Genomic DNA, 24,845 nt, shown 5'->3' on the forward strand with positions numbered 1-24,845 from the left:
AAGCCAAACACAATACGCAGCGAATTTTACTTCTTCATTATGAATAGACAGTGTAATTGTGCCGAGGTTGACGCATACAAATTGAGCGGGAAGTTATTAGGTAGTATCTTCTTTGTTCGTAACGTATTGGTTTCTCCTGGTATGTTGCCCGATATCGCCGCAGCACGTCGAATTGAAATAGAAAATATATTATATAGTTTGTAAATAAATGATAAACTTAAAAAAAAAGCTTATTATATGTCATAAACATCAAGTTATTCATATAATTAACGTTTATTTACTTGGTGTCATTGTCACATCATGATCATCATCATCATCATCATCGCGTCGTCGCCGTCGTCGTCGTCGTCGTCATCATCATCATCATCATCATCATCATCACATCATCATCATCATCATCATCATCATCATCATCATCAACATCATCATCATCAATCATCATCTCATAATCATCATCATCATCATCATCATCATTATCATCATCATCATCATCATCATCATCCACCATCATCACCATCATCATCATTATCATTCATCATCATCATCATCATCATTCCCTTGTCGAAGTTGGGGGAAAATGAAAGGCGACGACTCAGAGATCCTCCACAAGTAAGGTATGTTTTGCTCTATGGTAAAGAGGCGTTGGATGACACTAAGAGGGACATATAGAGTCTGTGCTTGATCTAGCTGATCTAGCTAATTTTCAAACCTGCTCAATCTGGCCGTCACTGCGGTCGCATTCGCAAATCTTATTTGGATCTCAGCGGAACTGGAACCATCCTTGAACAGCGTTGCTCCTAGTGTCACTTCTATTCCTTCTCGCTGTTCATAATGATGTCTGCACTTGTGTTTTTCTAGCTGTTCACCATCATCTTCGACTTCCCCTGTGCCGACCTCCTCCCATTATGCTCCTGCTCTTTCATTTAGTCTTTGTTGAGGTCTTGGAGAGTTTTGGTGCCACCTATGATGTCAATTCAATCAGCAAATCTCTATTTGGCGATACTCTAAAAACCCTACCCCTGTGGATTTTGAGAAGATTTGTGATGTTTTTATTTAAAATATGTGTATATATGCTTGATCATCTTTATAGATAACGGAACAGGAATATTTGAAATATTTTGAAAGAGTGTCATCCAAGTGTCAGTTTCATGAAATTTGATAAGATCTGTCTTGCGATTTAGAAGCAGAAGTGATTGTAGAAAAAGTTTACGGACAGACATGCACTGACGGACAGAAACTCTGGTTTCAATTAAGCTAATTGTTGCTAAATGAAATATTAACAATAGGGAACTTTTATCACAGGATTTTTAAGCATATATTTTATCAAGATGAAAGTGGAAAAATATTATCAATATGCCGAAATATAAGGCTGAGAATCAAGAAATGGAATATATATTGCTTTTTCATGCATGACTTTGTTTTTATAATAAAAACATAATAATAGCATAAAACTAAAAACGGGTGAAATAAGCATTAAAAGGACATATTTCGGCTGTTTCTAAACTTTCATTCGCTTTATTAAAAGATATCTCGATGCGTGAGATAATATGTACAATATGTATGCTACAAAATTAGATATATAGGATCTGGCACGAGTTGTCATATCATACCATATTCTATTAAACGAGTTCAGGAATTTTGTTAGTAAGAGCGAGCCACTAACGAATTTCCTGGACGAGTTTAATAAAATATGGTATGATATGACAACGAGTGTCAGATCTTTTTTATCACATGCTTTTAAATGAGCAAATTAAATAAATATTTACGCAAACATAATGATAAATTCCGAATGTTGATTGCATTTCATGACGTCATTTGACGTTGCAACGCCATCTCAGCAAAATAACAAAATGCGATTGGTCAATAAACAATAACTAAGCCAATGAAAACGCTTAAGAATTTTGTTTTACACATGTGTAATAAAAAATATGTTATATAACATGGGGAACAGGGTATGGCATATGATAATAAAAGTTATGTTTGTAAAGTGCAAAATATATATAAATGATTTTAAGTCCTTTATCTATTGTCTCTCCATTTAACACTATAAACACTTTAACGATTTTAATACTATAAACAGGACATCCGTCTGTGCGAACAAACTCAACAAATAAAACACTAGCAAATCAACAATGGACATAAGCACATTATTACATCAATAAATAAAATTACACTAACAAGAGAAAGAATAGTACAATATAGAGTTACTCTATCATTCAAACGTTCAGCAATTTCGCAATCAACATTCGATTTTGACTAAATACATGTAATTTGCACACAGCAATTTCTGCAATAGCATACTTATTATTATTACGTTTGTTGGACAATAGTTTATGATATTTCTTCATTTAAATGAAAACGGTTAAAAATAGATTAACTGAACAATATTTTTAAAACATTACACATCAATAAACTATATGTTTTTATTTCAAATAGGATATTGCCACCATTGAGTTTCATATGTTTGGTATATGTTGGTGAATAAAGCATTTACCAATCAGGTGGTTTCATGTTTCTTTCCAATTCTGCTATTGAACGGGTACAGTTTTATCAAACATGTCAAACCTTTTTAGGTACACATGCACTTATAACCAAAGTATACTTATCTATGTTTATGATCCAAACAAAAAAAGATGAATGAACATTGATAAAAATCACACGGGCATAAACAAAACGTTATACACTACACGCAAATCATACGCTGTAATAAACTTTCACATGACAACAATAAACATTTTCCAAAACAAAGTGATATATTCAACAACGACAGTATACATTTAATCAAGCAATATAACACTTCTAAATGCGAAAAAAAAGGTTTGTTTATATATAAATCCACATTCCAAATAATGACGCTTATGCCTCATAGATATAAAAATGTATTACTAGCACATTGTTAAAATTGTGCTGATTTGAGAGCTGCAGTGGTAAAGCGTAAGATTTTCTCCTAAAGGTTCCCGATCCAAATCACTTGAAAGACGAACCAATTTTCTTGCTTTATTATTATTATTTTGAATTTTAATAATTTGTTGGAACAAAGCCTTTGAATATATATAATAACACAATAGAATAAAGCGTCGACATCAATGAATAAAAAATACGGCGAAGAAATAAACGAGAAACACTTCTTACAGCCTAATAACTTACGGTGACACTTTATAAAATATTTTATTTAAACGTCATTTTCCGATGAATATACATGAACATTATATAATACTGTTCATGTATGTACTTAATGAAGATACGGTAACTGTAGAAAACTCTGTTGGTACATTTATTTGTTACCAGCTATCAAAACAGCAAACTTGAAAACGATTGCAGAACACTGCTTAATTTACTTTATGTCATCAATGCGAATCAAAGTGCCGGTTTTATTATGTTGTATTTAGTTCAAATTACTTATTTATTTATTTTGAGTATGCATTACATTACAAAAAAAAACTGATTTCCAGCTCTGAAGTAATCAAAACAATAAAAAAAAAACAGCATAATGTTCGTAACATGGAACATCTATGGGGAATATCACACATTATATGTGTATGTTTTCATCCGGTTGCATTAAAATAATAATACATTCATTTTGTCATTGTTTTAGAAGACATACAAATCAATAAATTCACATCCATGTTGTAACTTAAACACTACATGGACGTTACAGTCATCATAAACAGGAAGCCAAATCTTAGCGTTTTTTATCAAAGAGTACGCAAACACGTCGTGTTTATTCCGTGCTTTTAGAAATTTTGATAGATTCCTGGTTTCTGAACGTAGGCCAAAATTGCGTCGTAGCAGATCCTCAGTTGAGCCTAAAAGCATTCAAACACACACACTTTCACTCACGAAATGTTTTTGATTTTAAACAAATCTTCAGCAATTTCTTCTGTTTATGTAAATTAACAACATGTTTTATTTAAAATACAACATATTATCTATAAGACTGAAACAAAGAGACATTATGTAAAACGTGTAGTCAACCGATCTTGAAATATATGTATAATTCTTTTTTTAAATGACTATTAGATGCGTAATTGCCAACAACAGTATTTGCCTAATATTTATACATTAAATAATATTAAATATCATACAGCGCTATGGATAATATGCTTCTCTTGGTGATTCGATACAACTGTTTCAACAAGGTTTATTTGTCCGTCGTGCGTCACAATGCGACATATCTCGCTCAACAATACCACAACTAGGCCGCTTCTGTGAAGTTCGAACTGAAATGATCACAACATTTAATAAATTATTTGGTTAAAAGATACAATTCTGATGACAATGTTGCAAATGAAATTAAATATGCAAAAATATGCTAATGTCTGTATTACGCTAAAGATTTGGTAGTGAATATGCTTTTCAATGGATTTCCCAAAATTCTAAATCCGTTTCAAAAAACAAAAATATTCTAACGCTGGGCACATATATGAATTTTCTTGCAAAATATATTTGAACCACGCTATATGAAAAGGTGGTTTAATGCATGTGCGTAAGTGTCGTCCCAGATTAGCCTGTTCAGTCCGCTTCAGGATTCATGTCACATATCTCACAGTATGGCTTGATAGGGTAATTCATTTTGCTTTTAAGTACACCAAATTAACAAGCAACCATTTTCTTCAAATGTTATTAAACATACTTTCGGTATAATTGTGATTTAAAACAAAATCTAAATATACTACCACTAATGCATATTACCCATCTTTAATCAATATCGGTGCGTCGGTCGAGAGGTGACCTTGCCATGTCAATATCGCCTCTATTAGATCAAGCATGGACTGTCTGTCCGGGTCTTTATTCATACCAGGCACGTAGAACTGTTTAAAAGTCTTTAGACTGCTACCTTTCTGTAGTTCAATATACATTTAAATTAACTCATTTGTTGCGCACATCAGCTTTATATCAATCATTTAAGCTATACTTTTAACACTGAGGTATTATAATCCCTATAGCATTTCCAAATAAAACTAAATTTAAAACATATAATAAACAATTTAAAAATAAGAATATTGTTACCGTGTCTTCTTTATAGGAATATGTTCTCTCCTCAAAGCCGCGATCGTTGCTTTCCTCGGTTAAGGTGACGAAATATCTTCCGACACGCCCACCCTCTTCTGACCAAGGTAAGTGTCCGCCTAACATAAGCAATACGTGTTGTTCAAATATTTTTAATAAAATACATTTTCCCAATTTTTAGGCGTCTTAGCTTTACATATAAGTTTGTCTCATACAGTTGGATATAAAAAAACATACACAAAAACAACAACAACGAAACTTACTTTCTTATGACTTAAACTTAAAATTATTTCAAATGGTTTAATGTATGGGTAGTCTGGATTAAGTGTATGTTACCTTATGCGATCCTTCCGAACGATTTGAAAACTCGATCATTGTTTTACATCCCTGCTTCCCAATAGACCAGACATTTTCTGCAGTGTTATCATGTAAGGAAGTCAATGCTAAAAACGCTCTGCTCTCTCCAAGTGCCTTTAAATCAAATTTATGGTCAATTAAACATTTTGTTGAAGTATGTGTATTATTCATACGCATTAAAATGCATTTTGCAATATAACATAACTATTGTAAGTAATACAAAAAGCCAACATACTGATAAGACAATACACTGCGGCTTAGTCTCCGTCGCCTTGATAAGCATGGCTTCGTCTGTAACATAATATTAAACAATATAAAATATGGCATCATATGCATAAATATAGAAATTGACTAATGATACAAAGTCGTAAAAATAAACGAGTTTTTATTTATATAACTTTTGTCCATGTCATGATAAAATTTCGGCCGGTTTCAGCAATTATGGTTATAGAGATATATAGTGTTCTAAAGATATAGATCGTTTTTTCGACATAATCTCATAGAAGGCTTCTTACTTTGATTTCCAATATGGTCATATACTTGTCCAGTTGTTCTTGCTGCGTTCTGTCCCTAGCGTAATCTGCACTTTTGGTTATCAACTGAAATAAACAGAAAATAACGTTATTTGCGATCTAATTGGTGGTAAATTGTTGGGTGCGTAATGTGGTTATTGTTAAGTATATAAACTGAACGTGGAACGTGTCAAGAAATCGAAGGCTTTACTTTGGTAGACTCTTGAACCATGATCACAACAACCACCATCATTTTATTTAAATTATTTCTTATGTTTATTGTTTTTGTCCAACACACGTATTTTATCAAGGCCTCAAACAATAACCTATAAACTACGAAAATCAACACAATTATGCAATCAGAGATAAACAAGATGCAGGTGCAGCACATGTAAAATTATCTGTATAATAGAAGTCATTGACATACATAGCATTTCGGTTAGTAAGGAGAAAGATTTTACCTTTACCATAAAGATGTGACAATGAATATAATTTTTTAAATGAATTGGCAATAATAATAAATACATGTGAAATAGAAAGCGGAAGTCCGGTGTTTAGTTTATTATAGGTAACACCTGCACTCTTAAGCAGTGTGTAGTAAAAGTTAATGGCAAATGATGTTGATATATTTCTATTTGCTACGACTTCTATTCTATGCGAAGAAACACAGGTCAGTTAATGATATAAAAATATCGTTATGCATGTATACTGCGAATTTGTGAGAAAGTATTAATGGCATAGTTTTATAATAATGTGTCTGTTTAAAATCTAGTTTAATTACGAAGTATGGTTTTGTTCGGAGCTACAAGAATATCCTGCTAAATTAGTAACGCTCGTTTCATCGTTCATGTTGTTCTTTAAGTAACATGTTTGATGACAAAAACAACAGAATATTTTTGAAATGATCACACAATTCCTAATGACGCCCAATTATCGGTATCAATGTCGATTGACAGTTTCCTATTTAAATTTGACATGCAAAAAGTAAACCGTATTGCTACGGTATGTGTTTTTTCTTACTTGAGGCAGCAAAAGGGTGTTTATTAAATGGTGATAAGTTTAACCACGTCGCAATCGTGAGTTAATGTTACTTCACGACCGTACTGCACAGTATCAATGCGTATTACACATTCCTTCGAGAAAGTGTAACATGACAGTTAAATAAAAAAACATACTTCAAACTGCTGCTCGATTCGTGTCTTCGACGACTCAGTGTCTTTTCCAATCATAAAGTTGTAGACACTTTCAAACTGCCTTGTAACCCAGTGATGCGTTCCAATCAGAAGGGCTTCTGCCAAAGCTTCATGCAGGTATTTATACTGTTCCTGGTAACAAATAAGACCGGAAAAGTATCGAAAATGTATAAGAACTTATTGCGCATATAATACTTGTATACTTTTACTTATATATAGTGTTTATATTACACTTTCACATATCGTTTATTACTAGGTGGTGTGTACAATAATTACTCCTCTGACAATTTTTCTGGAGCAATATTTTTACTATTTTCATTTGTTTTAATCGGCGAAATACTATCTTTTGAATTCCCAGAATAAATTATAGGGTAAAGATGTATATGCTTAAACGATAAAAAATACTAATATAACATCAATAGTACAAACAACAAATATATATTTTGTGGATTGCCAAGTGTATAGCACCTTTGTTTGGACCATGTTCACTCTTTGTTGCCGTAAAGCATCAACCACGTGGAGAGGTCTGACGCAGTTTTCAATCTTTGCTTGTGCGATCAAGTTGTCCAGAGCGATAAAAGTTCCGCTGCGTCCAACACCCGCACTTGAATATCATTTAAAATATGTAACCAAAGTGACCGCGACATTTTAAGAGCTAAACACAAAGAACGGTTAAAACGGCCTTTTCTTAAAGATTTTTTGACGATAAAATAAAATATCTAAAAAAAATCATCACGAGCAAAATGTTAGGGTTCGGTTCTTGTTCACGTCAATAATGTAAAGATTGCGTAATGGTATGGTTATTAGCGGAGATTCATGGCAAGATACGACCGTTTAAACTTAAAATTATGTTATTTGCGAGCATTGTTTGTGTGTTAAAAGGTCGAATAAAAAATGGGAAACACATTCTGCTCAGATTCTCTGAATGTTGTAATTTTGATGTCTTTAACATTTATATTGTATTGTTCTCATAAATATTATTTTGGAATTGATGGAAGAACATAAACATTCTAAAAAGATATTGAGTTAAGAAATCTTTAATTTCATCATGCCCAATTGAAATGTTGTTAACCAACATCGTGAGTGTCGATTTCACGGTAACCATCAAAATTTATAAACATTTTTTAATAAAAACAACTAGCCTGCAATGTACAAGAATAGGGGATTGTGCTGGTGTCGTCGCACTTAGCAACAGCTCTCCAGAAATCCACAAGACACCAGGTTGTTTCTGGAACATCTTTATCAGGCCAGGACTTGAAATGGAACTGGTTGAGGTGCCTGGTCTCGCCATCCTGGTAAGAGAATGATGCGCATACAGTACACATTGACATACATTAAATACACATTTTAATGTCACATATTTTACAAAATAGTGTTTCAAAATAGGTTTTTGTCTGTTAATTATACTCGCGCATTATAATTCTTCATTCGTTGTTGAACAAAGTTGGATTGAACATTGTGCATGAACGTACCTTTGTGATTTCAAGTGATCTTATATTGTAGTCGAATGTTTCCTTGATGCCCACATACTTGATAAGAACGCCACCGTGTTGCACTCACCGTTTATATCTTCTGGCAATACTGAAGACACTTTAGCTACAAAAACAATGATGTAAACAAGTAAATTGTTTGGTGCTTTCAAGAATTTCTCAACTTGGTCTTTAACTTATTTAAGCTTGTGTGACTCACAAACAGAGAAAATATTAGTCCTTCAGCCAAGTACCCAAAATTGAGGTGGGTGTACCAGTAAGGAGGCAAAACTTTCACCTATTTATCTTGGAAGATGCATGCAAGTAGCATATGAAAATGGTTGATAACAGTCTGGTACTGGCAGCTTTTGGTATTTTTTCTCCTTTGAAGATAGGGCCTGAATCAGCTTAATTTTTATAAATTGTCTGTGAGAAATTGAACCGAAGTAGGGTAAATATACACTTTGACCCCCCAAAAATTGCTACAAAACGTATTTTAACTGATCCTGGTAGGGTAGAAGGTCCTTAAAAACATATTAAAAGTTTACCACAATCGGACCTCCGGAAAGTTTTTTTTTTTCAAGATGGCCGCCAAGATGGCCGCCAACACCTATTTAATGATCATAACTATGTTACTATTCAATCAAATTTGATGAATTTGGTGTCTATACCTAGATTTCAAGGGCAAAGAACACATAATGATTATCAGAAATTGATTAAGTTTAATTTAGTACACACACAATTCCAACATGGCGTCGAAAATAGCCGCCAAGATGGCCGCCAAAATCAATTTATGATCATAACTATGTGACTATCAACTTAAATTTGATGAATTTGGTGTCTATACCCAGGTTTCAGGGGGCAAATAACACATAAACATCATCAAACAAAGTGTAAAGTTAATTATGTTACACAGAAATTTAACATGGCGTCCTAAATGGCCGCCAAGATGGCCGCAAGATGTTCGCCAAACCTATAAATGATGATAACTATGTTACTATCCACTCAATTTGACGATTTTTGGTTCTATACATAGGTTTCAGGGGCTAAGAACACATTAAGATCATCAGACATTGTTTAAGTTTATTATATTACACACAAATCCAACACACAGCGTCCAAAATGGCCGCCAAGATGGCCGCCAAAACATATTTATGATTATTAAATATAACTATGTAACTATCCACTCAAATTTGATGAATGTGGTGAATATACCCAGGTTTAAGAGAGCAAACAACACATTAATATCACATTTATATCATCAGAAAAATGTAAGCTAATTATGTTACACAGAAATCCAACACGGCGTCCAAAATGGCCATCAACACAATACGAAGGACCACAAGTCCATAACTTGTTACTCAACGTTATGGTTGTTATGTAAAATGCCATGATTTAGGAGACAAGAAACACTTTAATCGAATTGAGGTTATCACTAGGAGTTGAATAATCATAAAATCCAATTTACGACATTTGTAAGAGCGAATGAACCAGCACATGACTTCATGATATGATCAGGTTTTACCAACATCTGTAGACTTTTTTTTTACCGTTGCTGAAAATCATTGAAGATTAATTACAGCCTGAATAAGCACGAGTTCTTTCAAAAGGTTAATATTATACACTTTGCGTTCCTTTGACTACTTATTTACATTAAAGCGGAAGTAGATGATCTTATGGTCCCTTTCGGAGTAATGCAGGACCAAGATGAGCAAATCTGTATTCTCGCCCACCAACGTTGTGGTGCTACGACGGGATCGTTATACTGTATTTAACAATTTGAACGTCTGCATCCCCTGAAGACAGAACAACATAGCATCCCATTTTAGTCAGAGTTGTGCTGATCAGAGCAATCATGCCGGCCTTATTTCTTTCACGAGACAAAAGTATTCCCTTTTTACATGAGCATTCTGTTTCTTTGCTGAAACTCACAATATGATTCACGTTTCCGGTGCGTTTTATCTTTGTTATAATCACCGTCTTCTTAGCCATCGAACCCCACTGTCGCTTGTCCGTAATGCCTTTCATTGAATCTACATAAGACTCGGCTATTGCGTTATGTGAGTCGCCCTTCTCCATGGTTAACGATGCAGCAAAGTACCACCATTATGCATCTGTTTCATGAATACAGTTCATCACAGCCTCACATGATGTGTCTACAGCATACTCTCAAATTGCCTGAGCGATCTGAGGCTTATCTGCTGTACAAAGTATGTTCTTGGCTTTAAAGAAGGCAGCAGGATGGGAGCTCAGTTCATAAGACAAACGACTGCAAGGGAAGGATCTCCATATTTTGACACCAACAGAAAACGCTGGAACAGATGAGCAGGATCAAAAGCACTGTCAGAAGCGATCTTAACAGCCAAGCTATTCCAAAGAGATTTGGAAGGTCGCCGTAGTGTAATGGATATGGTGTCCGCCTAGCGACCGGGAGGTCACAGGTTCGATCCCCACCGTGGGAGCGTTCTTTAGATCTCCCCCAAAGACACCAAGTACTGGTTCTAGGCCCAGGAAACGGACTCGAGAGCGTTTATATAAGCCTAAGGCTTTCGACGCAATCGAGCTTAAATAAATAGGTTTAAACTAAACAGATTTGGCTCTGTATTTTCTCGTCAATTTATAAGCAAAGACCGACTTTCCTATGATATCTCTTATGATGGTTTTCCCAACCGCCTCAATTGCATGAACATTCACATGTGACCCAGCCACTATCCCAATGACCATGTTTCTGAGGGTCAGCTGTGTATGGTGATCAGGTTGTAATCTGTGTCTGCATTTTTTTCTAGATCAGAAGAATTCCCTTTGATTCACACTTCAGTTGAGTTTTTGTGTTGTGGACTTGTAATATCGGTCAGGTATGTGTAATCCTGCATCGCACTGTTGTGCTCGGATGTTGCAGATAGGGTCCAAGGGGTTTGCATTTCCTCAGTCATTCCACTGCCGCAAGTTAGACCACATGTGCTCTATAAAAACATCATCAATGTTTGCTCAATAACAATATCAAGTCCTAGCCCAGCCCAGCACTTACGGCTCCTACAAACAACGTGAAAACCAATACCGAACTTTCGATAAACGTCCTGGTGCGTTTCCTCTAGGTTGTTTTTTTGCTGCATATATATGTAGTAATACGCAGATTGCAGGTAATGTATCCAGCAGCAGCAAAGATAGATAGCAAATTGGGCACTGCCTAATGCATTAACCAACACCCAGTACGATATGCTTTAATCAACACCCTTGAATTGTTAATCATAAGCTAATAATTCAGCCATAGTATGCTTGTCTTTGAGGTCTGGGCAATTTAATGTTTCTACTTCTCTGTATCCCTCTCGAGTTTGATCATAACGTATCTGCTAGCGTCGTTTTGCTTCTCAAAAGTACAAATCCTTGGCATGATCCAGCAGCATCTGAATGTCTGGATCTTCCTTGGTCATTCCGGCTGAAAGCTGGCTGTGTATACACTTTTCAACAAGAAGATGGTCCCGTGAAGCCTTTTGGACAGCTTTTCGTGTCACAATGTGCACAATTGCATTTCTCAATAGACAGCCTCAAGTATGTTTTTGAGAGCGGTTTCTTCCATGAGGGATCCTTTGCCACCCCCACCCCCCCCCCGCAAGTTCATACGTTTATGAAACATCCCAAAGTCTGAACAACATTTTCAACTGCTTTGTGGCGCATCAATGATGATTTCGGCAACTTTCCAATACAAGAGTTGGTCAAACGTTACAATGGTGTGAAGGTTGTGGCAAGGTTGCATACTAAGACTTATGTTGACAGAATGCACGCTTTGTCCCCATTGTACATATTAATCATAGCCAAGAATTTGACTTAAAACAGCCCAGGGTACTGGCTTTGCTGATGCAAGATACGCATCATTCCCTGCCAATTCAGTCCTGCCTGAAGCTGAAATATCTCGATCCTCTTATCAAAATCCAGAAATATCGGCAGGTCCAAACTATGGCGTTTCACATAACAAGCATCACGTCAAAAGTAATGGACTTGCGGTCCTTCCTATTGTGTTATTGGACGCCATGTGAGATTTCTGTGTAACATAATAAACTTAAACTATGTCTGACAATTGAAATGTGTTCTTTACCCCTCGAAACCTCGGTATAGACAACAAAATCAACTTATCTGAGAGGATAGTTACAAAGTTATGATCATTAATAGGTTTTGGTGGCCATCTTGGCGGCCATTTTGGACGCCATGTTGGATTTGTGTGTAATATAGTAAACTTAAACAATGTCTGATAATCTGATGTTCTTTGCCCCTTGAAACCTATGTCTATCTACCAAAAAAATCAAATTTGAGTGGATATTCACATAGTTATGATCATTAATAGGTTTGGGCGGCCCTCTTGGCGGCCATTTTAGACGCCATGTTGGATTTGTGTGTACTATTGTTAACTTAAACAAAGTCTGATGATCTTTATGTGTTATTTGCCCCTTGAAAGCCATTAAAGTTGAGTGGATAGTTACATAGTTATGATCATTAATAGGTTTTGGTGGATATCTTGGCGGCCATTTTGGACGCCATTTCGGATTTGGGTGTAATATAATAAACTTATACAATGTATGATGATCTCAATGTGTTCTTTGCCCCTTGAAACCCATAAATAGCCATCAAAATAATCAAATTTGTGTGGATATTTACATAGTTATGATCATTTATAGGTTTTGGCGGCCATCTTGGCGGCCATTTTCGACGCCATGTTGGATTTGTGAGTACTATTGTACACTTAAACAATGTCTGATGATCTTTATGTGTTCTTTGCCCCTTGAAATCTAGGTATAGACACCAAATTCATCAAATTTGATTGGATAGTAACATAGTTATGATCATTAATAGGTATTGGCGGCCATCTTGGCGGCCATCTTGAAAAAAAAAACTTTGCGGAGGTCCGATTGTGATAAACTTTTGATATGTTTTAAAGAAGCTTCTCCCCTACCAGGTTCAGTTTACCTTTTGTTGCAATTTTGGTGGTTGAAGGTATTTTTTTCTTCATATATTGGCCCTACTATTTTGGAGGCTCACTAGTTTTTAGGAACTTTTCTTGCAATCTCATTAATATTCATAGATATGCAAATGTACTAATTTGTATATTTTACTGAAGATCATACTAGGTAATCATCATAATCTTCATTTTAACACCAAACCTTTTTATCTAGAACCAATTTTGAAGAAATATTTGAGAATTATACTAGCTTAACTATCTATTTAGAATTTAGTCAAAGCCTGACGGTTGCCATAGAACAGCTCAATAATAACGTATAGCTGCCCAACTGAGATTGTTATCACACATTTTGTTTCTTAATATTGAGTATAATTCTAGTAAGATAGGTGTTGTTTTGCCCCCTGAGTGGTACACCCCAACCCATCTGGCTGATAGAATATACCATCTGTTCAATTTTTAACCAGTATTATTATTTTAATAAGAGGGTCAAGATGGCGCTAGTTCGCTCACCTTAGAGGAGTCGGTTCATTCAATCTTTGTCAAAAATATGACCTAGTGATCAAGTATTTTAGACAGATGAGTCAGATACGATTTCTTACTTTGATTTTGCATTAAGAAAATCATTCTCTTAAAATGCTCAAGTATTAGGTGAACAAGGACAGCTATAGTTGGACAGATGGACCGATCCTAAAAACTCACCTGAGCAATCAGGTGAGCTAAAAAGTGTTTTTTTTTACCGATTTGAGCCATTTTCCAACTTTCCGAGATATCAATAAAACCAATGACTTGACTACGTTTCACGATGATTAGTAAAAAAATGTGACTTCTAGAGTGTTCACAAGGTTTCTCTATAGTCATATAAGGAAAATTGCCCCACCACCCCCTTGCGGCCATGTTTTTGACCGATCGTGACCATTTTCGAACTCATCTGAGATACTAGTATAAATAAAACCAATGTTTTCACCAAGTTTCATGATGATTGGGCATAAAATGTGAATTCTAGAGTGTATACAAGTTTTTTACTATATAAATATAATGAAAATGAGCCCCCCCCCCCCTCCTTTCCCTGACAGCCATGTTTTTCAACGGACAGGAACCATTTTCGAACTCAACTCTCGTTTCTAGGAAACAAATATTCTGACCCAATTTCACGAAAATGGGGCAAAAAAAGTGACTTCTGGAGTGTTCACATGTTTTCACTATATACATATAGAGAAAACTACCACGCCCACTGGCGGCCATGTTTTTTCATCGATCTGGACCATTTCGAACTTGTCCGAGATATAAATAAAACCAATGTTTTGACCAAGTTTTATGATGATTGGGCAAAAAATGTGACTTCTTGACTGTTCACAAGCCTTTTTACTATATAAATATAAGGAAAACTGCCCCGTCCCCCTGGCAGCCATGTTTTTCAACGGACCGGAACCATTTTCTAACATAACTCACGTATCTAAGAAAAAAAATATTCTGACCAAATTTCATGAAGATCGGACCAAAGATGTGACTTCCAGAGTGTTCACATGTTTTCACTGTATACATATAGAGAAAACTGCTTCGCCCCCTGGTGGCCAATTTTTTACCGATCTGGACCATTTTAAAACTTGTCCGAGATGTCAATAAAACCAATGTTTTGACCAAGTTTCATGATGATTGGGCAAAAATTGTTACTTCTAGAGTGTTCACAAGGTTTCTCTATAGCCAAATAAGGAAAATTGCCCCGCCCACTGGCGGCCATGTTTTTCGACGGACAGGAACCACTTTTAAACTCAACCAACATATCATTAAGACAAACATTTTGACAAAGTTGCATGAAGATTGGGCATAAAATGCGACTTCAACAGTGTTAACAAGTTAATTTTTGTTTTGACCTAGTGACCTAGTTTTGAACCCAGCATGACCCAGTTTCGAACTCAATCGAGGTATCATTGGAACAAATATTCTGACGAAGTTTCATGAAGATCGGACAAGAAATGTGGCCTCTAGTGTGTTTACAAACCAAATGTGGATGAACAGACGGACGGACGGACTACGGACAAAGACTGATTCTAAAAACTCACCTGAGCAATCAGGTGAGCTTAAAAGTCTATTTGTTTAGACCTTCTATTTGGCGATATTCTTATGATAAGGCGTATAATACTGAGTATACTTAAAACTGGTTTCAATGGCCGTTTTGGGAGGTAAGTTATGCATTTTATGCACTTATTAAAAAAATACAATGTTTCTCAATGTTAAGAATATAATTTATTTTCAAAGATATATACTTTGTTAAAAAAAAATCAATATAATTTGTTCATGGTTAACTGGCATTTAAAATTTTAAATAATTTTCCTTATCGACCATCTTTATGAAACATTATGAAATGAGCGCGGTACATGTCGAAGCCATTTGAATTCAGTTTGGACATAAATTCATATTTTAATAGATTTTTCTTCAATGTTTTTTTTTCATTCATATATTTCAAACTAAGATTTCGAATATACCTTCATACATTTATACAAACACAAAAAGACTTTGTACACAAAATTGTAAACCAAAACAGTGTTTGCAATATTTAAATATGATACTGAACAGATGAACATAGATGTTTTATGTTTCGTTTCAGCATTTGCTATGAAATGAAAACGCTGAAGATGAATACAGACTATTGGTGAGAAAAGACGCAACAAGAAAGTAAATTGTCCGTGCTGTCTGGTCCACTGGGAGCTGACGAGGTCAAAGCGTAGTCCGTTTGTCTACGACGTCGAGTGTATGTTTTACTACAAAACATTGTGTCAATGCACATGCCATCGAAGTTCAGATTGGTGGAATAACTGGGTTTTAAACACGTAAGATTATGCTTTTCTAATTACAAAACTCTGAATTTAAGCACAATGACATTTCATAGGTCTGTTACATCAAATTATGTTCCAACATGTGTCTGGTTTATGCGGTTAAACATGAAATATACCGCTGATTTATCAAACCGAAGTCAAGTTTTAATTTAACAAATGCAATTAAGGTTTACAACTGTGTTTAATTGACACAATTTTACCATTTTCATATTGATCTATGTATCGTTAAGACACTGGTGTGTTTAGAAATGTGTAGTGTGACCCAGTTATCAGAAATAAAGGCTGAATAGTATTATTAGGCATTATCATGTGTCTGACTATATACGTATATACGTATGAAACTTCGTAGAGTAACCTATACATTATATTTGTAGTTCGTTGCACAACCAATACATGCTCTGTGCAAAACCTATACATAAAGCGACTTGTAATTTACTTCAAAACAAAGCACTTAAATGACTAAAATATATGTTCGTTACCTGTTTTGAACTTTAAAATGTTTAATGTACAATGTATCAAAGTAACATGTAGTTTTATTTAAGTTAAGTTACTTTAATTGGCTATTTTGACAGAATAACCACCTTATGCATTACTCCAAATCAAAATATTTCGATTTTAGCTCAAAATCAATGTAAAGGTTGCAACTACGCCGCGCTCTGTAATTAGTTTGTTATTGAAAATAAGTACCTACCATTACTGGATGTTGCGTTCTTTAATCCATAAATACCAGAAAAGATGAAACTCGCCTGATTAAGTAGTGTATTGACACAATGTTTCGTAGTAAAACATATACCCGAGGTTGTAGAAAAACGGACTTCGCTCTGACCTCGTCAGCCCCCAGTGTGGTCAGGGCTGCCAGGTCCACTTAAGAGACCACGAAACCGTGAGTGCATTTAAAGCGTGATAGGGGCCTCCTGACCAGACTACGCTAAAATGCGCTGTTCGATTATGGCATATTTCCCATATGTGCAACGATAAAATAATTGTTTAGACGTTTGAGAAAACAACAGTAATAAAAAAACATACCGTTCCAAGTTCAACGAGATTTGTAAGCATGACTATTTCCTCAATCTTCTGTTGCCAAATCATACGCCAAAAATCAGAAATCATTTTCTGAGTAGGGCCTAGAAGTATAAATTATTTACATAGTTTAGGTTATTATTCTGCAAAACGGGGTTATTGCAAAAAGGATTGTTACATGGCATTCATTACGCCAAACATTTATAAAGATAGCTTAATGCAATTCATTTCATGCTTGCAATTTTGTATGCTAATTTTTTACATGATTACCTTGACTAGCGATGAATTTCTTCAATTTATCGAAACCCTGAAATAAACACATTATTTTATTAATTTATTTTATTTATTTTTATGTTAAGTTTTAAACATTGATATTTTTTTATCGAAATACTGTCCAACTTTGTCATTAAACATATAAGAAATATTGTACGTAGTTACATGTATATAGCTGGCATTGATGTAGTCGGAATCATCTGGACACTCGTTTGTCAGGACAACTCGCGAATCGTCATCTGGAATTAACAGCTATCAGTGACATAATTGCATATTGCATTTTGATCAAATATTCATTGAAGTGAGTGTAACTGCATTTTAACTGAAACAGGAGAAAACGCATTTCGCGAATTAGCTGCAACTTAGATATCATAATTGTAATTTATAATTTCAACCCACCATGATATTTTATATAAATGCGAAGATCATTTTATATGCGTTATTTGCCGCTTTTGTTGTTTTCCTAATGTGAAGTTTTATGAATCAAGTAAGTCTATAAAATTACTTTTAATACACATGTATTGTATGTTGCCAGAACGTACATGCATACAAATCCTTGTAACGGGTTTTGCCTTTATTAGACGGAGCAGATGCGACGTCGTGCTTTCGAATCAAACCAGCAGGTAATTTCTAAGTGAGAATACATTATAAAGTTAAAATGCAAAAACGTATATAATAATGTAACAAATTCTATTTTATGCGTTGCTCTGAAATATATATAATAATGATAACAGTTTTTCTAAATAATACATGAAATAAAAAACGGATTTGGTAAAACTCCACATATTTTATATCAGATTTTAATAACAAATTACGAATTCATGTTTATTTTGAAATTATAGGCACAACAGTATTTTTGTACAATATTTTACAAAATGTATTGTGAGTTAAGTTGCTTTAAAGAAAACTATTACCTGAAACTCGTCGTCGAAATAAGTTGAATCAATCTGGCTTTTGTCACGTATGTACTTCCATAGTTCATGCAGTTGAATACCAGTAGCAAAGGTATTGAAACCATAGTAAGCGGATTCAATATCTGCGAAAGGAAGATGCATGAACCTTATTCGATAAGCGATTTACGTGCACACGAACGTATTCCTACCAACAATGTGTTCGATCATTGTAGCTGTATCTGAACTTGTTTTACACGCTATTGATTTAATCTGAGCATTAATTAACCACATACGCTATAACTGTAAGAATTAGCATTAAGAAGACAACAAAAACAGAACAGTACACATCCGAATCACTTGAATAAATTATGCCTTGTAATAAATGTATACGAGATCAAATTACATTTTAGTTTTGACATGATACAATTATATTTGATTGAAGAATAAGTACAAACCTTTTGCATTGGCGTATATATTATCACGTAAGTCAGCTTTCAAATTCGGCTGTTGTTCTGACTTAAAAGCAGATTGTGATGCCGTCGGCGGGCACATTGCGACATCATTGAAAAACTCGCGAGTGTCTCCGTTGCTTAAATAAGAATCAACAAATTATGATACAACACAAACGAACATATACATTTCCCAAAATAAATGTAGAAGATAAAATAAGTTTTTAACATATGATAACATTTTCACTACATTCGCAAACGTACGAAGTATTTAAGTATAATGATTTCTTGAGAGTCTTAGTGTAAAAATCGTTTTACTTGTTCATACGTCTCCGTTTATAGCAAACGACAGCAACAATGATCACAATTGTGACGGCTACAGCAGCCGCAACTCCACCTCCAATTGCTCCAGTAGAAGAAGATGGTTGTTTCGGTGAAGCTTCAATATTCTCTGTAAATGATAGTGAACAATTATAAAGCAAACAATGAAACTGCACTTTTTTTTAAGAATACCATATACAAACAATAAATGATTTTAACTGGTACCAGCGCCTTGGAACGGTCAATGCAAATATTTTGAGGATTAAGTCGGTTGGATGGGTTGCCGAACCTCACATTTACTCTAAAATTAATCGCAAAGGGAACTCGCGTCAAAAGCAATTTTAATAAAAGGTTCCTGAATTGAACAAATAAATGACAACACAAAACGAGTGAATCGAATTATGCGCCTTTGATCGTTTTCCTTTTAATACAATTATTGAAAACGATTCCAAGCATTACCGTTGTTACAGAAAATTTATTTAATGTCATGTGATAAAGAAAAAAACGTCTGTGAACAAGTCCCTATAAAGTTATCAGTATACAACATAACATGGTCAATCAATTTAATGTATTAAACTATAATGTAAGCGATGTATCGATTGAATTGACAAACGAGTTTGGGGAACAAACAATTGTAAAACTTATTAAATATATCGAGGCTGCAATTTTCAGAATACAAATGTAATAAATCAGCAATCAAAAATTACTTTTGAACAAAGTATATCTATAGGTATATATCATCGACTTTTAAAGTTGCTATTTAAAATCGTTAACACATTTACCTATACATAGCTCATTTTCCATCCGGTAGCCCATGTCACAATCGGAACTGTACAAGGCACACGAGCCGTTCACATTGTGGCATATTTCGCAATGACAGTCAGTAGAACAGTTCTGGCCATATTGTCTTTGTCCGCATGCTATAATCATCATCAATGTGAATCCAATACGAATACAATGATCAATTAGAATGATTAGTGTACTATTTATATAATACATATTAAATATTTCAAAAATGAAAATGAAAAGTATAAATAGTAACGCTATTTCGGTACTAGTCATATAATACATATATAATATTTAAAAAATGAAAATGAAAAGTATAAATAGTAACGCTATTTCGATTGGTTGACTATGGCATTAAAACAATACCGTTCGATAAAAATACTTATTCAATTAAAGCGTTCATAAATGAAGCTGTTTTGTTAACACATACGTTTACATAGCCCATTGTCAAGTCGGAAGCCACCATCGCAATTGTTGGTGTACAGATCACACGATCCATTGACATTATGGCATTGTTCACAATGGCATTCATTTGCACAATTAGGACCAAAGTGTCTTCGTTCACAAGCTATAATTCAAAAAGAGCATTAAGCAAATATGTATTTAAATATGTCAGCAACCGAACTCCACCTTGATTTCAACAACTAAATATAAAATTCCCGCCGATAGAATCCATTTATTTGCTTTATGAAACAATCATTGTTTCAATACCAAGGTTTGTTATCAAGCAATGTCAATTCAGATCTAAAAATAACAAATAGCATTGTCTGTGTACGGTTTTACTGATAGCCCTATATTTATGCTGATTATTGTTTCGTTATTGTAATTATGGCACAAAATAACTAAACATTGTGTTTCATTTAGCGTATTAGTGCAATAAAAAAAATGATCAATGCACGTTCGTTCCGTCGTTGATTTCGTGTGTCCCATACCGAAACAAATCGAGAAAAACATTGAATTGAACGTATTGATTTTTAACAACTGGACGTTAATATTAAGATGTGGAACGTTTATTTATTTAAATGTTGTATTATAATCAATGATGAGCAAATCACATAACTATAAACAATATTATTTCTAAGAATTTAATTTTACAAGTGATATATCTAGTTATACGATACAAACATATAATTTGCAAAGTAAAACGTTTTAATACAACATACGTTGACAGATATCTTTGTCCATCTTAAACCCAGTGTCGCATTGCTGCTTAAAGATGGCACATGAACCGTTAATATGATGGCATTCATCACAGTTGCAGTCCATTAAACAGTTTTTACCAAATTTTCTGTTTTCGCAAGCTGGAAGCGGAATGATACATACCTCAATTAATTGTACATAGGATAAATGAGAATATGTGTCATATTTTTATTGATTGATTTATTCGTGGATATTTTTTCACGTTTGTTTTGCGTATGTATTGTATTGGATAAACGTTACTGTTAGACCGGTCAGAAATTCCATACACTAGGCATTCGAGAGTATAAAAAAATACTCGACGACAATATATAAATATTACTCAGTTTGATATCCAGTAGGGATAAATATAATTTTTGTTGATAAAAAAGGAAAATGTAGATTATTTGTAAAAACAAACTTTGAAAACGCCTATTTAGGCAAAATATATCAGAAAATATTGGAAGTTGTTCTGTGTATATAGATATTTTCATGATTATAATGTTTAACTTGTTACTTAACTTACCAGCATTGCAGGTTTTGTCACGGTTAAAATCATATCCATCTCCACAACCGTTAGGACATGTCCCATTTATGTGATGACATGTCTGCTTATTGTGACAATATTCGCTGCAGATTGATGAGCAATCTCGACCGTACCTTTTGTGACCACAGGCTGAAAAGGCAATTCCTTTCTTACAAGACATAATATGTAGTATTTAAACCTATTTATTTAAGGGCTAATGCATATAAAGAACTTTTTACTTACCGTACCTTCTGTAACCACAGGCTATGAAGGGAATTCCTTTCTCACAAGGCATATGTAGTAGTTTAAACTATTTATTTTAGCACGAATGCATATCGAACCAATGACCCCCCGGTCGCTAGACGGACACAATTTCCACTAAGCCAAGTCGACCTAGCATATGTATTATTGCATTTATACTTTATATTCGTGAAAAAAAAAGATAACGATCAATGATCACTAACGTGAAGGTAACACACTGGCATAACTTATAAGTGATAAGTTCCTTATGAAATGCTCTTTGTAAAGGTACACTAAACATACACCGAAAATACATATGCATATAAACATCTTATTTTATATCTATAGGAGCTTACAAACAATTATATTTTATTGTCCTATCGTCCGCATTAACGGGAATGAGGCAGACTAGTTCAATATGTTATAGCAATTAAATTCATCTCGTTTTCTTCATCACTTACGAGTTTTACACGTTTTGTCAGTGAAAACGTCATATCCATCCTCACAACCATCAACACACGTCCCATTTATATGATGGCATTGACGATTGTTGCGACAAAATGCGCTGCATGTTAATGAACAATTAACACCATATGATCCCGCTGCACACGCTGTGAAATATAAAGGTTAATTATACAACAAAGAAAGCACATCGTGCATTATCTAGCGATTAACATTTATCAAAGCAAGAAAGTCACTAGCATACACTCCATCTGTACACTCTTTAATTGTAACAATATTATTAAAAGAACATACACCACTGCATCTAAGTCTAACTATAAGGTGAAAACATAAGATCATATGAATTTGCATGGAATTGCAAATGACGTGTTAGTTAAATTGTTGTTTTTCACGTTTGTATTCGGACACTTACTAAACACTCTTGATTTAGAGGCTCTGCATGTTGGCTTAAAATTGAAACGGGTAGATGGAAAAATCAATAGCTACTCCTTATAAAGAAAGAAAATGTCCTTTATGCAATATTTTAGAAGACGAACACCACTTTGTTATGGATTGTACATTTTATACTGACGTAAGAACATCTTATTTAAAATTATATTATTAATTAAGACCAAATATGTTAAAGTTGATTTATTTATTGACCTATCAAAATAGTAATATTGTTAAAAATTTAGCTATGTTTATTTATTAATCATGGGGAATAAGAAATACTTATATTACATATTTCGATTAGGGTAGTATTTTTGGTATATATTTATACACCGCCTCTTGATGTATATTGTCTTTTCTAAAATACCCAATATTTGTTTTCACAATGTACCGATTTATGTTTTATGTTTATAATTTGAATGACCTGTGACTCTGTTTTATGTAAATTGTATTTGACATTTCATGTATACTCGTGGGCTTATTGCCTACTGTATTATTAAATAAGCTAAACTTAACTAAATCGAAGATGCTATTGGTAAACAATACCTGGTTTATAACAGACGCATTTACATAAGTATTCATTTGAAAGAAACTGTTTCAGAAACGCGAACAATCTAAATTTGCATACCGTCACAATGTAAACCGACACAATAGACGGGGTATTCTTTTATTACTTACTAGTTGTACACTTGTTGTCGGTGATAAAGTTATAGCCATCTTCACAACCATTCAGGCACATCCCATTTACATGATGGCATGATCGATTGTTTCGACAAAATGCGCTGCACGTCGATGAGCAGTTGTGCCCAAACAATCCCTTTTCACAGGCTGTAAATGAAAAATAATTAGTAAAATGCAAGCAGAACTCCATACTTGTGTAAACTCTAAAAGTCAAAGTGTAGGTATGCTTTCTTAATGCGTAAACTATTTTTTCATTTGTTTTTGTTTTGTCTGTTTTCTATGAAATTCTTAAAACATACGACATTGTAACGGTATTATTAAAAAAAACATATTGTAGAACATAACGGATGAAGTATTCGATATAAATAAGTGAATCGATACACGCCCTGTCATTTTTCCCTCAGTTGTACTAGCAAACATTTACTAAACCGTAAAGGTCAGACAGCACAAAACAGCCGTGGTGTTGTTCGCAAGAATTTAATCAGATAAAATTATCACTAGCAAAACGATTTTAAATTGGGTTAGAAATAAAGATGGCTTCCGTTCGGCCTTGTCAGATTAAATTATCAAACAGCCTTTGCTGCGGAATACGCACACCCATTACTTGGTTTTCCATCGTTATCATGAAAGTATTTACATTAAACGAAGAGACAACCTTTGTATTTCATGACATATAATTATCCGTTCAGAAATATTTTTATTTAGATGCGACATATTTTTTTGTCGTCACTTACAAGTATTACACGTTTTGTCAGTGGAAAAGTCATATCCATCTGCACAACCCTCGATGCAAGTCCCATTAATATGATGGCATGGGCGATTGTTGCGACAAAATGCGCTGCAGGTTAATGAACAGTTAGTACCATATGATCCATCTGCACAAGCTGTAAAATATAAAGGTTAATTCTACAACAAAGAAAGTACATCGTGCATTATGTAGCGATTCAAATGTATCAACGCAAGAATTAGTTGATGTATAATTACTGCTATACGCATAATACAGCTAATTTATGTTGTATTTTATTGTACACAACAGTGTAAATAGAACGACATTAATGATTAATATCAATAATAATATGAGTATCTACATGTATATAATGCAACGTGTTTAACTAGATTAATTATTTTTAAATATCTTACAAAGTTATATCGAAACAAATAACTGTAGCTAGTGATGTTTAAACAGGATCTAAAAGGACAATTACAATTACACGCTTACCGAGATAACATTAAAATTTATAATATGACAAATCGGATTTTCTC

General features: G+C 34.1%; 1 protein-coding gene and 1 long non-coding RNA gene across 2 annotated transcripts in view; both read right to left on the reverse strand.

Annotated features, from left to right (window-relative positions):
- Positions 1–22,065, reverse strand: part of LOC127878544 (receptor-type tyrosine-protein phosphatase alpha-like) — a 51,100-nt gene extending 29,035 nt beyond the window's left edge. Inside the window, exons 1-3 of the mRNA XM_052425075.1 lie at positions 22,014–22,065; positions 21,232–21,369; positions 20,499–20,636 (exon numbers count right to left, since the gene is read on the reverse strand). Of these exons, the coding sequence (XP_052281035.1) occupies positions 20,499–20,636; positions 21,232–21,369; positions 22,014–22,065 (328 nt within the window). The remainder of the gene's footprint in view (positions 1–20,498; positions 20,637–21,231; positions 21,370–22,013) is intronic.
- LOC127876999 (uncharacterized) lies at positions 5,406–5,937 on the reverse strand. Its single transcript, XR_008048187.1, has 3 exons — positions 5,883–5,937; positions 5,603–5,658; positions 5,406–5,481 (listed from the first exon to the last, which is right to left on the reverse strand). It is a non-coding gene; the product is annotated as an uncharacterized LOC127876999 (long non-coding RNA).
- Positions 22,066–24,845: the final 2,780 nt, after the last annotated feature.

The sequence above is a fragment of the Dreissena polymorpha genome, chromosome 4 (genome assembly GCF_020536995.1).
Source record: "Dreissena polymorpha isolate Duluth1 chromosome 4, UMN_Dpol_1.0, whole genome shotgun sequence".
In the NCBI taxonomy this organism is placed as follows: Eukaryota; Metazoa; Mollusca; class Bivalvia; order Myida; family Dreissenidae; genus Dreissena; species Dreissena polymorpha.